Source organism: Oncorhynchus tshawytscha, linkage group LG34 (assembly GCF_018296145.1).
Source record: "Oncorhynchus tshawytscha isolate Ot180627B linkage group LG34, Otsh_v2.0, whole genome shotgun sequence".
Classification (NCBI taxonomy): domain Eukaryota; kingdom Metazoa; phylum Chordata; class Actinopteri; order Salmoniformes; family Salmonidae; genus Oncorhynchus; species Oncorhynchus tshawytscha.
The window spans coordinates 2,870,001-2,886,409 of NC_056462.1; the positions used below are offsets into that span (position 1 = coordinate 2,870,001).

Here is a 16,409-nt window from a genome sequence, read left to right on the forward strand (position 1 = left end):
TTAGAAATCACTGGCTTTGGGTGCTGACATGTAGAGTGTGGAATCATCTGCGCACATGGTCATTCTAGCTTGGTCTAAGACCAGTGGCAAAATAGAGAAGAGTAACGGCCCAAGGCACCTGCCCTGAAGGACACCGCAGTGTTCATATCTGATGTTAGAGAAACATCCATCCATGAAGAACAATCTCTGGCTTCTATTGGCTGAATAACTCTCCAACCATGTAATGGCAGGTGATGGAAAGCCACAGCAAGTGAATTTCTTCAATAACAATGTATAATCAATAACATCAAAGGCTGCACTGAAATCTAACTACACAGCTCCACCTATCATCTTATTATCCATGTCTTTTAACCAATCATCAGTCATCTGAGTCAATGCAGTACAAGTTGAGTCCCCTCATACGCAGGCTGGAAGTCAGTAGTTAACTTGTTCTCTGAAAAATACCATTGTATTTGGTAAAACACAATTCTCTCCATCAGTTTACTAAGAACATGCAGCAAATTGATTGGGTGGCTGTTAGAGCCAGCAAAGGGTGATTTATTATTTTTAGGCAGTGGAATTACTTTAACCTTGCCAGGCAACCGTGACTCAGAATCAATCTCCACCCTCCCATCAGATGCCCCAAGACTGGGTATCCTGGCCTAGCTGTTGTTTTGTAACTGGCTATTTTGAGACTAGACCAGAACAGAGTGCACTTTGCCTACCTGTCAGAAAGGGGTTCTGTCCCAAATGGCACCCTATTCCCTACATAGTGCACAGCGTTTGACCAGTCCCCATAGGGTTAAAAAAATATATATATAAAGAGCACTATATAGGGAATAGGGTGACATTTGGGAAGCACCCATGAGCTGTTTGATCTAGACATAATAGAGAGTGTGTGAATTATATGTGTCTATGTGAAAAAGGTAGCGTGGATGTGCGTGGTGTGACCATACATCAAACAAAGGTGTCTGTTCCTTACTAGGTCAAGGCTACATCAAGGTGTGCCTGGGGCCGGTCTAGTGCTGCTGACCCCGGGCCACGTACAGTATGTTCCTGCAGTCAGTGGTTCAAACTCTCATTCCGCCACCTACTTCCTCTGCCATATCCTACATATCTATCCTTAATTTGTCAATGAAACTTAAAAGGTATGTGACGACTGCGCCTCATGCGTCTGCTTATAGCTCTCTTATTCAATGTCATGACAGTGGGGCTTTCTACTGGTAACATATACTTAGTAACCCAATAAGAATTATCTTCTGACTGTGACCTTTTGAACTCTGACTAACAAGCATTACCGGCCAACACACTTTGCATTTTGAGCTGCAGTAGCTCGTCGGAGGCTTCCTTGACATTTTCCTGCTCTCTCTCTCTCTCTCTTGTATCGTCTGGGAATGCAGTATTGACATCCTATATGTCCATGTGGTGTATCAGATAAGCACAGCACGGCTCTGCAGTACAAGGGGAAATAAGGCAGGGAGATTGGGTGCGTGGCATGGCGAGAAAGACCGGGGGGACAAGGGGGGGAATTGTGACTTACCTCGACCAGCTTGTTGGCGTGCTCGCGGAACACCTGCGCATACTCCTTGACCTCCTTCTCGTTGCCACTCTTGGCCGCCTCGATGAGCACCAGCAGCGGCACGTTGGTCTCCAGGAACGAGTCGGAGATGTGGTCCATCACCGCCTTCCTCAACTGGAGAGAGAGGGACAGAGTGTGCATAACCTCGTGTTTACTAAGTGTTTTAACTTTCCATGACAGTGAAGTATAACATATTTATCATTGAATTGAGAGCGGGGCAGAGAGAGGGAGAGAGAGAGAGAGAGAGCGGGGGGGAGAGGTGGGAGGGGAAGAGGGAGAGAGGGAGAGGGACAGAGAGGAGAGAGAAAAGAGAGAGACAGAGGGAGAGGACAGACAGAGAGGGACAGAGAGACAGAGAGAGAGGAGGAAGAGGGACAGAGAGACAGAGAGCGAGAGAGGGACAGACAGAGAGCGAGGGGAGAGGGACAGGACAGAGAGACAGAGAGGACAGAGAGACAGAGAGAGAGCGGAAGAGGGACAGAGAGAGAGCGAGGGAGAGAGACAGAGGGACAGAGAGGAGAGACAGAGAGACAGGGGAGAGAGACAGACAGAGGGAGAGAGGACAGAGAGACAGAGGTGGGAGGGGAAGAGGGAGAGGGGAGGGGAGAGACAGGGGAGAGACAGGGACAGAGAGCGAGGGGGGAAAGGGACAGAGAGACAGAGGGACAGACAGAGAGGGGAGAGGGACAGAGAGACAGAGGAGAGCGAGGGAAGAGACAGAGGGACAGAGAGACAGAGAGACAGAGAGAGAGCGAGGGGAGGGACAGAGACAGAGGGACAGAGAGACAGAGCGAGGGGAGAGAGACAGAGGACAGGGGAGAGACAGACAGAGAGAGAGGGGAGAGAGACAGAGAGACAGAGGGACAGAGAGAGAGCGAGGGAGAGAGACAGAGACAGAGAGACAGAGAGAGAGACAGAGAGTCAGAGAGAGAGCGAGGGGAGAGAGACAGAGAGAGGGGGAGATGAGCAAACAGAAAGAGAGGATCAGCAGCAGCAGGGGGTCGTAAAATAGTAAAATGGCTGCCCGCGAGGTGTTATTTTACCCATGAGACCTTTTACGAAGGCAGCACTTTGCGACTTATATATTTGTTTATGGAATCGTTTTGCCAAACTGGCAAGGAACACAGTCTTTTCCCCTGCTAAATGGACACTGATGGTATTCACAGTCTCTTCATATCGGACAGTGAAACAGACGAGTGGGTATAGAGTCAGTACAATGACAGTAGACATTGTACTAAGAGAAGGACTTGGGCATATGGACCCTTGGAGGCAAGCAAGCACGCAAACACAAAACACACACTCGGAAGGAAGGACAGATGCATGCACGCACACACACACACACACACACACACACACACAAACTCCCATCCAGTTAAATGTCTTTGGAGTAGCGGTTCAAAGGAGTCAATTGACTAGTCTTGTGAAGTTTAATTTCACGACTATCAGACTGAAGCCATTTGAATGAATGAGCAACTGCGGTGGGGACTTCACTTTAGTTTCTGATGCCATCGTTCATAATTAGGCTATAAAGAAAACATTATTGCACCACGTTCCTGGTGTTAAAGAACTACAGATTTAGAGGGGCAGCGAGGGAGATATGGGGGTGCCGGTGATTGACAAGGGCATTTGGCTCCTAACCAGCAATAATCATCAGTCAGTCAAGCGCATTCACACACGCACGAGCGCGCGCACACACACACACACACATTAGACAGTGAAACACACACTCACCCCTCCACCGACCAATTAAAATCTTAACTGCCAAGCCACAGTGGAGGGACAGTAATGATGAATTATGGCTTGTGGAGGTTTAATCCATCACTCTGGTTCTTTGAGGGGAGACTAGGAGTCTGCCTCCAAAATTGATATTTTGCTGCACTACTATTGGCCAGAGTCATACGGACCCTGGTCAAAAGTAGTGCATGGCATAGGGAATAGGGATTCATTTGGGAGACATCCTACAAGCCGGCCAAGAGCTGTAGGACATGACAGGCCTACATAAGCAACCCAGCTTTAGCCAGAATCCTGTGTTCAATAGGTGGGAGATGTTTTAACACTACAACCACCTGGCCTTTCAGCCTATAAGTACCCGCTAGAGAACGTTCCGGCCCTTTTAGCATATGGATCAGATGCATATCAACCCGCAAGGCGCTGCAAAACATAAGCACCGATACTTGGTAAATAGTTTAGAAACGACAAAAAGGGTGAATTGCTTGAAGAAATATTGACGGAAAATAAATCAATACAAACAACAACAACAACAAAAAGAATAAGAACAATAGTTATTTGTTCAGGTCGAGTCAGGGACGTGTTTTGTATAATTCTACAAAGTCATAGAAAAAACATAGGCCTATAGCCTAGTTTTGTTTCCCTTACAATGAAAACATTACCGTGTAATCCATTTGATCAGCTTTGTTTGTAGGTTCGATTAGTAATAGAGTTAAAGTCATTGATAAAGTTCAGTTACAGCTCCGTTTGACAGTAGAAGTGAACAAATATCATAATAATATTAATAGACCCAGCCAGGTGACAGGTGAAATGATTTGCTGTATTCCTAAACAAAAGCACCAGCGCATGAACTATTGTAAACGCTGAATTGCATACATAAATAGAATAATCAGATTTTTGCTTTAGCAGCCAGAGCAATGCTGCCGCGCGCGTGGTCATGTGATGAATGCATTGACAGCACGGATATTCTTGGAAAAAGTGACATTTGGAAATAGAGATGCACCTCTGATGCTATGACAGTTATTTGACAAAGGTTGCGTGTCATAGAAACTCCAGAATATGCTCTTTCTGATACTATATAGAAATCACAACGTTTTACCTGCATGTGACTCTGAAGGACGATTTGATAAAGCGATGATCCTTTCCTTGCATCCGTAAATTTCACCCATCTCTTCATGTACAATTTGACAACTGATAGGCCCAACATTGTCACTCATCGGATTCTTGTCCATTGAATCTTGTCTATAGGCTAACTCTTATTACGTGTGAAATACGTTTAGGTATAGTTTAGGTGCAGCTTCGTTGGGCCGGATGTGCAGGCATCAATTGTTTTCCGCTCCACAAGTTGGACAGAGTCAAGTATATGTTTCGCATTATTCTAAAGGCATACTGTAGCATGTCCTCTTTTCATTAGTAAGAGAGTTACGGTAAATAAAACAGTGATGTAACAGCTTCTTTTTTTCCCAAAGTAAAACATAAAAGAGAACGATATTAACCCGCAAGGCGCGGTTCAATTATTAACATGATTGCCAATGCTGATAAACAGGCATAACAAACTCCTCATTACACTATTGTCGTTCTACATTAAATCAACCTCTTCACCCTCCTCATCATTCAGTTAAGGCCTCATTTCAATTTGATCGTGAAGTAACTTTGCACAATTATCGTCCATTCCATCCATTTCTCATTCGTTCAGCGGGCTGGCATTGTTTGCTTCGCTGGATAGAGCCAAGGATATGTTTTGCGTTATTCTAAATGCCTACTGCCACACGTAGCATGTTTTCGCTTCCCTTACAATACATTGGATTAGTAAGGGAAGAGTTATAGTAAATCTAACAGTCCCATAACAGCTTCTTTTTACAAAGTAAAACATTAAAAAAACAGAATGGTGTCAACCCCCGAGGCGCGTGGTCAAATGATTTGCTGCTGATAAATGGGCATAACACAAACTCATCATTACCCTATTGTCTTTCTCATTTTACATCAACCGCTTCACCCTCCTTATCATTCAGTTAGGCCTCGTTTAAATTCAGTTGTGAAGTAAGGTGCACGATTGTCATCCGTTCCTTTCATTTGTCATTCATTCAGTGAGTGAGGAGAGAGAGAGAGAGAGAGAGAGAGAGAGAGAGAGAGAGAGAGAGAGAGAGAGAGAGAGAGAGAGAGAGAGAGAGAGAGAGAGAGAGAGAGAGAGAGAGAGAGAGAGAGAGAGAGAGAGAGAGAGAGAGAGAGAGAGAGAGAGAGAGAGAGAGAGAGAGAGACGCTTTAGCGCCTGGCTGCGCACCAGCTCCCAGAGCACATTGTCTCGGGTTTTTTTTAGGAATAGGTGTCGAAGAAAACAGGTTAAAAGACTCGAAATACTTTTCTGTTTGTGATTTCAAAATTCGGGACAAGTGAACATTTAGGAAAAGTCAGGGAAGGAGCAGGACATAGCGTTTTTTGGGGGAGCAGATTTTTTTCCCGATTGACAAAATCAAACGTCAGTGGGCGTTGGCCTGGGGCGGTTCTTGTGTCCCACGAGTAATTCAGATTTGGTTGCACGTTGCAAAACTTTTTTCTACACCGCACATGAAACACATCCATTTGTTCAAGGAAAAGAGTAGGAACGAGACTTCTTCCCTATCGCAATCAATGTGCCATGTTCATTTAGGTTGCGGGGTACCTGAGCATGAAATTCGGAGAGAGATGGGAGTGCTCTCCTAGTTAATGATCCGTCTCCCCCTGTGCCAATAATCTAATCTATGACTTTTAATGAACTTTAGCCTCCTTGTTAATAGGACTTTTCCCATTGTCAGTGTGCTATAGCCTTGAGTCTGATCGAATATATTTAATAATTTATCTGTATATAAACCATACAAAATATATAGATCATGTTGGAATACACTCTGCCATATATATTTGTATACATAGGGGCAGTGTCCTAGACACAGACTAAGCCTAACTCTGGACAGAAAATGGAGAACATACATTGAACATTTGTTCAGGGTTAGACTGAATCTGTGTCCAGGAAACCACCACTTGATGTTATAATATTCATGTTAATAAGTACATGTTAGATGAAATAGTATTGAGCAATGCCTAAAAGTGACGTCGAGGTGTTAGACTGAGACTGAAAGAAGAAGGGATGATACAGTAGCACTCAGTCCTTCTCTCCTCTCTGCACCATCAGCATTCCCAATGCCCAAACCCCACAGGACTCCCACTTAAATCTCTCAGCCATCTCTCTCTCTCTCTCTCTCTCTCTCTCTCTCTCTCTCTCATCTTGTTCTATGTAGGGTTACAAAGTCAGGGCATATTACTAGTAACTTTCAAGGTTTACCAGTAAACTACCAGAATTTTGGTAACTTTCTAGTTTTGAGGGGAATGTATTCCAACTAGTGGCCTTTTTGGGTACTACAGATTATCACAGGTGTCTGTAATTATCTCTGGTCCTCCGTGTGGCCTCATCACATGTAAAAAAAAAAAAACATTAAATAGAATGACAAAGCTGTAAAACATTATCCTAAATATAAACAATCAACTTAGTGAACTGCATTGGTGTTTAATATAAGGGCTTCCACTTTTATTTATTTTACTATGTCATTGTGTCTTTAATGTTTTGGCACCAAACTTGTGGCTGTTGTGAAAAAAAGTCAATAATTGCAAAAGTTGCAGAGTTAATTGAAAATAATGGCATTGCTGATTACATGTTTTTTCCCATTACTAAGCTATTTTCTCTTGAACCATGTTGTCTATCCACGAGAAACTCATAGACAATATGGACACGGATCCATATATTCAAATATCTTCTAACGTTATTCAAGTATAAATGACCCAAGTTACAATAGCTTACGCGTTAACTACCAAAATGACTGAATGTCTCTTTCTCCCTCTCCCCCATCTCTCTCTCTCTCTCTCTCTCTCTCTCTCTCTCTCTCTCTCTCTCCTCCTCTGCACTCTCTTCCGACCCAACCCTCTTCCTGTAAGTTATTTGGAGGAGTCACTGCAACTGCACTACTACTCCACTACTACTCTACTACTCTAGTACTACTTCTACTCTACTCGTGTGATTGCCAAAATGATGGTACACTGTATATCATTGTACATTTGGATAATTCAAGTAATATATCATGCCTGGTATCATACATCGCGTGGTCGCATGGTATCGCCGTAGACATGAGTTGGCGTTGGAAGTTATGTCGGTATAAATGCCAGACTACGCAGACTCTATCACACTGTCGTGCCGACCTAAACTGAACCGTACCGTTCTGGCTCGGATATATTTTATTTTTCATGTGGTCTTTTCCAGCATCAACTATGGTATCTCGGACGCAGTTTAGTATTGTGAAAAGGTTATTGGTCCATTAGCCACCTTTTGACCTATGTCCTGATGTCACATCATCATACGAAATGGGTGATACTGATAAAACACAATTGCAGTGACTCCAGTCTGCCTTCCCTTGAATACTGTGATGTCTATTGTGTAGTAGATGGAATCTGAGCTCGAGTCGTGTCATTTTGCTGGTAAATTGGAACGGAAGAAAGAGTGGAGTGTGCCTGTGATTTCTCCTGCTCAGACTACGAAAACAGCGAGTGGAAAATTGGAAACAACAAAAAGAGAGAATGAGTGCTTTAGCTCAAATTGCTTTGAGCGTCTCCCAAAAAGTTTGCCGTATTATGAAATACCTGTTCTCTCCCCTTCTTCTCTGTCTAATCCTCTACCTCTCTTCTATCTTGTCATCCACACATCGAGTTAGAAGCCCAGTTGAACCTGCTGCGATTCACACCTAACTCTAACGCCGGATAAAAGCATTGACAGGAATGCTGTGAAATCATTTGGACGGCATATTTAGTTAACCAAAAAACCTGGGAGAGATGAATATCCGTTGGGCTGTTTGCAGATAAGCAGAGGGCCGTGTGATCTTCAAAGATGGAGATTAGCGTTTGCTTTACACATTTCCTTTTTTAATGGTGGAGAGAAACTGTGTTTGTTTTCTGAATTAGACACCTGCTCTGACACAACAAAGGAGATGTCTGATGGAGAGAACTGTCGCAAAGATCCCCTATGTGTGTGTGTGTGTGTGTGTGTGTGTGTGTGTGTGTCTCTTCAATGCGATGCAGAATGTTTGACTCATCAGTGTTATGTAAGAGGTCGGGGCGAGGAATGCAGATTTTTACATTGGCGATGATTTACTTTACCCCCCCCACCTCCACCCCCTTGTCCCCCCCAACCCTACCTCTGTTCCCCGTTTGTTTACGACAAGAGAAATAAAGTACATCAAAAAAGCTAAAAACAAATATGCAATTATAAGGAAGAAAATAGAGAATCCAATTATGAAATGGAAAACATTGGCGGGGTGGTTTGGAGTCGTATTCCCCGTTCCCGGTCTCACTTGTGATTCAGTGCAGATGGCAGGAGCTGAGTGTGTGTGTGTGTGTGTGTGTGTGTGTGTGTGTGTGTGTGTGTGTGTGTGTGTGTGTGTGTGTGCGTGCGTGCGGGTGTGTGCGGGTGTGTGCGTGTGTGTGTGTGTGTGTGCGCGCATGCGCGTGTGTGTGTGTGTGTGCCGAGGGGGTCAGTGGCAGAAAGTTTCTTATTAAAATGTCAGGAGCAATCATATGGATAAACGTCCGGGGCGCCACAGAGAGAGACAAAACAGCCTGTGCAAATGAAAATTAAGTAATAGTGCTCATATTTGATATCAGGGAACTGCGGTAGGAGGAGAGGACGAGGGGAGGGGGGGGATGAGAAACGAGAGAAGAGGAGGATTTGTGTTTTATTTGATTTATTACGATTCCCACTAGCCGCCGCCAGCGATGACAGCTAGTCTTACCTGGATCTGACACATAACAAAAACAATAAATAATCAGAGATTTTGTTTTTTACATACATTTAAAAACATAAACATGTAGTGTGCGTGTGTGTGCATCTATCGGTTGAACATAAATGTCAGTACATACACACAACAACTCGATCTCAAGGGGGAGAGGCGTTGTGCCGTGAGGTGTTGCTTTATTTGTTTTTAAACCAGGTATGCTGTTCACTTGCGCTATATGAGATGAAAGGTAGTTCCATGCGCTAATGGCTGTATAATACTTTGTATACTAATCTGTAAAATACTGTATGTTTCCTTGAATTTGTTCTGGTCCTGGGGACTGTGAAAAGACCCCTGGTAGCAAGTCTGGTGGGGTAAGGTTTATGTGTCAGTGTTGTGTGTAAGTGGCTATTCAAACCATTTTGATTTTTTTTTTAAGTTTCTCATAAAAACAAGAGGTGATGTTGTCAGTCTCTCCTCAACTCTTAACAAAGAGAGACTGGTATGCATAGTATTTCTATCAGCCCTCTGATTACAATGAAGAGCAAGACATGATACTCTGTTCTGGGCCAGCTGCAGCTTAACTAGGTCTTTCTTTGCAGCACTTGACAATATGACTGAACAATAATCAAGATAAGATAAAACTAGAGCCTGCAGGACTTGCTTTGTGGAGTGTGGTGTCAAAAAAGCAGAGCATTATGGACAGACCTCTCCCCATATTTACAACCATTGAATCTATATGTTTTGACCATGACAGTTTAGAATCTAAGGTAAAGCAAAGTAATTTAGTCTCCTCAACATGTTCAAGAACGTAGGGAATGATTTGTACCAAATACGATACTCTTAGTTTTACAGTTGTTCAGGACCAGTTTATTATTGGCCACCCATTCCAAAACTGACTGCAAAGTTTTGTTAAGGGTTCAGTGACTTCATTAGATGTGGTTGCTGACGAGTGTATGGTTGAATCATCAGCATACATGGATACACATGTTTTGCTTAATGCCAGTAGCGGGTCATTAGTAAAAATAGAAAAGAGTAGAGGGCCTGAGGAGCTGCCCTGCGGTGTGCTACACTTTACATGTTTGACATTAGAGAAGCTTCCATTAAAGAAAATCCTCTGAGTTATATTAGATAGATAGCTCTGAATCCACAATATGGCAATTCACAATAAGGCAGAGGTTGAAAATCCATAACACATACATTTTCTCAACAGCATGTTATGGTTAATAATATCAAAGGCTGCATTGAAATCTAACAAAAAGAAGCTCCCCAATCTTCCTATTATGAATTTCTTTCAACCAATCATGTTGAATGCCCTTCTCTATAAGCATGCTAAAAGTTTGTTGTTAATTAATTAGAAAAATGGTATTGTATTTGGTCAAATGTAATTTTGTTCAACAGTTTGCTAAGAGCTGGGGAACAAGCTGATAGGTCTGCTGTTAGAACCAGTAAAGGCCTCTTTACCACTCTTGGGTAGGGGAATGACTTTGGCTTCCATCCAGGACAAACACTTTCCTTTAGGCTCAGATTAAATATATGATACATATAGTCAGCTACCATCCTCAGTATCTTTCCATCTAAGTTGTCAATGCCAAGAGGTGTGTCATTATTGATCGATAACAATCATTTTTCCACCTCTCCCACACTAACTTGACAAAATTCAACCTTTCGATGCATTTCTTTCATTATTTGTTTTTTATGCATGACTACGATGGCTCACATTGCCAATGACGTAACCATTAAAATAATTGGCGACATCAAATGTTTGGTGATGAATAAGCCATCAGAATCAATGAAAGATGGAATTGAATTTGTCTTTCTTTCTTTTCTAACTACTCATTGATATCATGATTATATCATTAATCTAATAATAATAATAATTCCTAATACAGTTTATTCTTGTTTTTGTTCAGTTAGTTTCTCACATAGTTTCTCGATTTGCAGTAAGTCAGCCAGTCAGATGTGCAGCCAGACTTACTGCTACTCCTTTTGCCCCATCTCTTTCAACCATACAGTTTTTCAATTCCTCATCAATCCATGGAGACTTAACAGTTGTAACAGTCAATTTCTTAACAGGTGCACGTTTATCAATAATTGGAAGAAGCAATTTCAGAAATTCACCAATTGCAGCATCTGCATGCTCCTTATTAATCATGTCAGACCAACACATATTTTTAACATCATCCACATAAGAGTCACATCAAAATCCTTTATATTGTTGTGGAAAACTCTTATACACTATTTTAGGCCCAGCTTTTGGAACTTTGGCTTTCCTGGATATAGCAACTATAGTTCTATATTATCAGTAAGAATGTTATCAATACATGTGGATGATCCTGTTCATGTAGTGTTTGTAAACACCCTTGTAGGTTGAATAATAACCTGAACCAGATTACAGGCACTGGTTGCAGTGAGAAGCTTCCTCTTCAGCAGACATTTGGATAAAAAACAGTATTTATTCAGGTCCCCAAGAAAGTAGACCTCTCTGTTTACATCACGTACACCATCAAGCATTTCACACACATTATTTAGATACTGACTGTTAGCACTAGCTGGTCTATAGCAACACCCCCAAAAGAAAAGGCTTTAGATGTGCCAGGTGAACCTGCAACCACAACACTTCAATAACACTTGACATGAGATCTTCTCTAAGCATTACAGGGATATGTCTCTGAATAAGCATACATCATTCCTGAGAGGAAGGGACCTGGTGGAAGAGCGTCCCATGATGACATGGCTCTACACACACAGTAACTGAACAACACATGAAGTCTGTTTCTGGTTTGAGTACCGTGAAGAAACCCATAGCAGCGTGTCTGGCGGGTTATGTATGTCTGTCTGCAAATATATTATACAAATGATTAGGACTTTTCGACACATAAATGTTTCTTTAAAAGACTAGAAGAGAAGTAGTCCATTTGTCCTGAACCAAGAATGCCTACCATGCATGTTGTTGATGTTAGTTCCGCGTGTGCAGGCAAGGCGCGCGCTGCTTTGTTTTTAGTCAGCTGCAGCTTGGCTATGTCTTTCTTTGCTGCACCTGACCATACTAGCGGACAGTAATCAAGACGGAACAAGATCACAGCCTGAACAACTAGCACAGTTGATCTTTGTTGTCAAAAACGCAGAACATAGAACATATATTTTTTTTTATAAGAGACATACCTCACCCCATCTTCACAACAACTTTGTCAATATGACTTGATCATGATAACGGGCTACGAAACGTTACTCCTGGGAGTTTAACTTGTTCAATTGTCATTTATGCACATCTCCCGTTGAGGTTTCCTGTAGGTCTAAGATGCTTTGAACCAAATCCGATCCTTTTGTTTTTTTAGATGTGTATTGAAGACTAGTTTATTGTTAATGACCCATTCTGACACTGACTGTAAACCCCTTGCTATGAGTCTCAGTGAGCTCACTGGCTGTAGGTGCTGATTTGTAGAGTGTGCAATCATCAGCATACACATGTCATTTTAGCTCTTTGTAAGACCAGTGGCAAATAATTAGTAAAAATAGAGAGGAGAAACAGCCCAAGCAACAAGTGTGGCAATATGAGTGGGCTTGAGGATAACCACCCAATGAGGAAACTGGAAAGCCTTGGTTTGGAATGTGGCTGCCTGTGCAGTCTTTCCAGAAAGGTTTTTTTTATGGCAAATTGCCCCACTGGCTAGTTACTACGGCACCTACACTGTGCCTGAACTCACCAATAGTTCTATTCACCCAAACATGTATGCAGGATCTGTAATAACACCATATCTGCTAATGGCTTGGGCGCAGCTGATGTAGACTAGATAGGAGCCGCATGGCTGATAATACATACAGCATGTGGACCAGCAAGGTACAGGACAGTAGATGATGGCTGGAGATGGATTTTTCCAGCGGTCCATAATGAGTGCTGACATTAAAGGCCCAGTGCAATCAAAATGTTGTTTTTGCCTGTGTTTTATATCCTATTGTACAACAGCTGATGAAACTAACACTGTAAAAGTGTGAACAAATGTGATCAGTGTTATTTCCTAATAGTTGCTAGTTGAAAATACAATCTACACAGCAGGTTTGCGTGGGAGTTTCGGCTTTCTGTGCTGACATCACCATGCGGTAAACTGGATAACAGACCAATAAAAGGAGACTTCCAAACCTCTATGCCAATAATAGCTCATTTTCAGTTTTCCCCTTCCCACTCAGACCACTCCCAGACAGTCTTGATAAATATTTTTTTGCTAAAAAGCTATTTTAGCCATTTTAATGAAAATCTATAACAGTAAGGTACACTACATGACCAAAAGTATGTGAACACCTGCTCGTCGAACATCTCATTCCAAAATCATGGGTACTAATATGGAGTTGGTCCCCCCTTTGCTACAGCTTCAACTCTTCTGGGAAAGCTTTCCACTAGATGTTGGAACATTGCTCTGGGCAATTGCTTCCATTCAGCCACAAGAGTATTAGTGAGGTAGGGAACGGATGTTGTGAGATTAGGCCTGGCTCGCAGTAGGCGTTCCAATTCATCCCAAAGGTGTTCGATGGGGTTGAGGTCAGAGCTCTGTGCAGGTCAAACCTAGATTCATCCATCGGACTGCCTGCTGGTGAAGAGTGATTCATCACTCCAGAGAACGTGTTTCCACTGCTCCAGAGTTCATTGGCAGTGAGCTTTACACCACTCCAGCCAACGCTTGGCATTGCGCATGTTGATTTTAGGATTGTGTGCGGCTACTCGGCAATGGAAACCCATTGCACGAAGGACACACTGAACAGCGATTGTGCTGAGGTTGCTTCCAGAGGCCGTTTGGAATTCGGTAGTGAGTGTTGCGCGCTTCAGCACTCAGCGGTCCCGTTATGTCAGCTTGTGTGGCCTACCACTTCGCGGCTGAGCCATTGTCGTTCCTAGACGTTTCCACGTCACATTTGACCAGGGCAGCTCTATCAGGGCAGAAATTTGACGAACTGACTTGTTGGGAAAGGTGTCATCTTATTGTCATGCCACGTTGAAAGTCACTAAGCACTTCAGTAAGGCCAATTTACTGAAAATGTAGATTGGAGATCGCATGGCTGTGTGCTCGATGTTATACACCTGTCAGCAATGGGTGTGGCTAAAATAGCTTAATCCACTAATTTGAAGGGGTGTCCACATACTTTTGGTGATGTGGTGTACAAAACTGTTACCCAGAAATGATTTGATATTTATATTAAAAAAAGCTGCATTGGGCCTTTAAGAGTGTTGTGAGCTAGTCTATCAGCCACCCTCCTCCTTCCCTCTCTTATCAGTCATTTCTGGTGGCAGGCCCGGGTCCCCGTGGTCAGGCCTCAAGAACGCCGCCCGTAGAAGCAACGCCACAGGGTTATCAGGCGGCGATGGAGCCCAAGCGAGTGGCGGGGAGAGAGTCAGTGGAGGGCAAAACGACTGCTGACAGCGTTAACGACTGACCGTTTGACACCATACCTGTCACGCTGACAGCAGTGTGGGAGCCATTGTCATTGTCAGTCAACTAGATACTGTGACTTGTCACCACGGAAGCATTTGTAAGTTAAACAGCTTTACTATATATATATTCGACTTGAATTGTCTTTTTGTGCTCATTGTTATCTGTCGGAAGTGAAACACTAACAGAATAACTGATACCAACCTAAATCATTTTGTGCTTGTTACCAGGCGATAGAATGCAACGATCAACACATACATTGATCTACTGTAGAATGTATAGGAAAAAATAACACATACACCTTTAGTTTATAGACGACAGCATCTCTCGTATGGCTAATCAACGAGCCATCTGTCTTGATACGAAACAGCTGTTCCTCTGATTCCAATTTCCATGCACTATAAACAAACAGCAGAATTAATCCAGGATATAACCATTATAATGAACGGGTACTGTAGCATTTGTTGCGCTGCCGCCACGGGGGAGCCCTGCGATCAGCCATCAGTCAAGATCGGGAGCGAGCCCCGGTGAAGAAGTCACTTGACAACAGGCATTCATAACAAACAGGATGACAAGGCTAGGAACACATGGCACGTCTCTAGGCACCCTTTTCCATTATTAGTGCACTACTTTTGACCAGAGCCCTACAGGCCCTGGTCCAAGGTAGGGCACTATATAGAGAATAGGCTGTAAATGGGGACGCAACCTGTAGCGGTAGCTGGCTATCAGGGGAATAGTCATTTCGGCGAGGCGAGACATTTGAGGATATTAGCTCAGTGCACAATCAGCCCTTCTCTTTCCCCAATTAGGACTATTCATCAACTTTTGGAACAGCTGGGACGCTATTTTTACAGTTTCATATTCAGCCTCTCTCTCCACCCCTCTCTTTTGTTCTGTTTCGCCCACATTGTCTCTCACTTTGTTTCATCCCTTTGGCCTTAAACCAGCTGCTGGCAGTACCGTGGCATTATTGCTAGTCACAGAAAGGGACTGGCTATAGGGCAATTCAGCATATGCCAGATGGGCTGGAGTAAAAATACCATGGCTATATATACAGGGAGTACCAGTACCAAGTCGATGTGCATGGGTACAAGGTAATTGAGGTAGCTACAGTTGAAATTGGAAGTTTACATATTGTACACTTAGGTTGGAGTCAATAAAACTGGCTTAAGAACAACAAAGTCAATGAAAAAAGCCCTGACCTAAATCCTATAGAACATTTGTGGGCAGAACTGAAAAAGCGTGTGCGAGCAAGGAGGCCTACAAACCTGACTCAGTTACACCAGCTCTGCCAGGAGGAATAGGCCAAAATTCACCCAACTTATTGTGGGAAACTTGCGGAAGGCTACCCGAAACGTTTAACTCAAGTTAAACAATTCAAAGGCAATGATATCAAATACAAATTGAGTGTATGTAAACTTCTGACCCACTGGGAATGTGATGAAAGAAATAAAAGCTGAAATAAATCATTCTCTCTACTATTATTCTGACCTAAGACAGGGCATTTTTACTAGGATTAAATGTCAGGAATTGTGAAAAACTAAGTTTAAATGTATTTGGCTAAGGTGTATGTAAACTCCCGATTTCAACTGTATGTACATATAGGTAGGAGTAAAGTGACTAGGCAACAGGATAGATAATAGACAGTAGCAGCAATGTATTTGGTGAGTGTAAAAGTGTGTGTGACGTCAGCATGCTTGTATGTGCATGTTTATGTGGTGTGTGTGTGTGTGTGGTGTGTGTGTTGGGGTGTCAGTTTAAGTATGCGTGAGCGTGTGGGCAGAGTCGATTGTGTGTCCTTAGAGTCAATTTCAAGAGTTTTAGTGCAAAAAAGGGTCAATGCAGGTAGTCTGTGTAGCCATTTGATTAGCTATTTCAATGCCCTGCTTAGAAGTATTATGGCATGGGGGA

At 42.9% G+C, this 16,409-nt stretch overlaps 1 protein-coding gene across 1 annotated transcript in view; it reads right to left on the reverse strand.

Annotated features, from left to right (window-relative positions):
• ctnna2 (catenin (cadherin-associated protein), alpha 2) overlaps positions 1–16,409 on the reverse strand; it is a 677,857-nt gene that overhangs the window by 135,071 nt on the left and 526,377 nt on the right. The window contains exon 9 of the mRNA XM_042311972.1: positions 1,520–1,672. Within this exon, the coding sequence (XP_042167906.1) occupies positions 1,520–1,672 (153 nt within the window). The remainder of the gene's footprint in view (positions 1–1,519; positions 1,673–16,409) is intronic.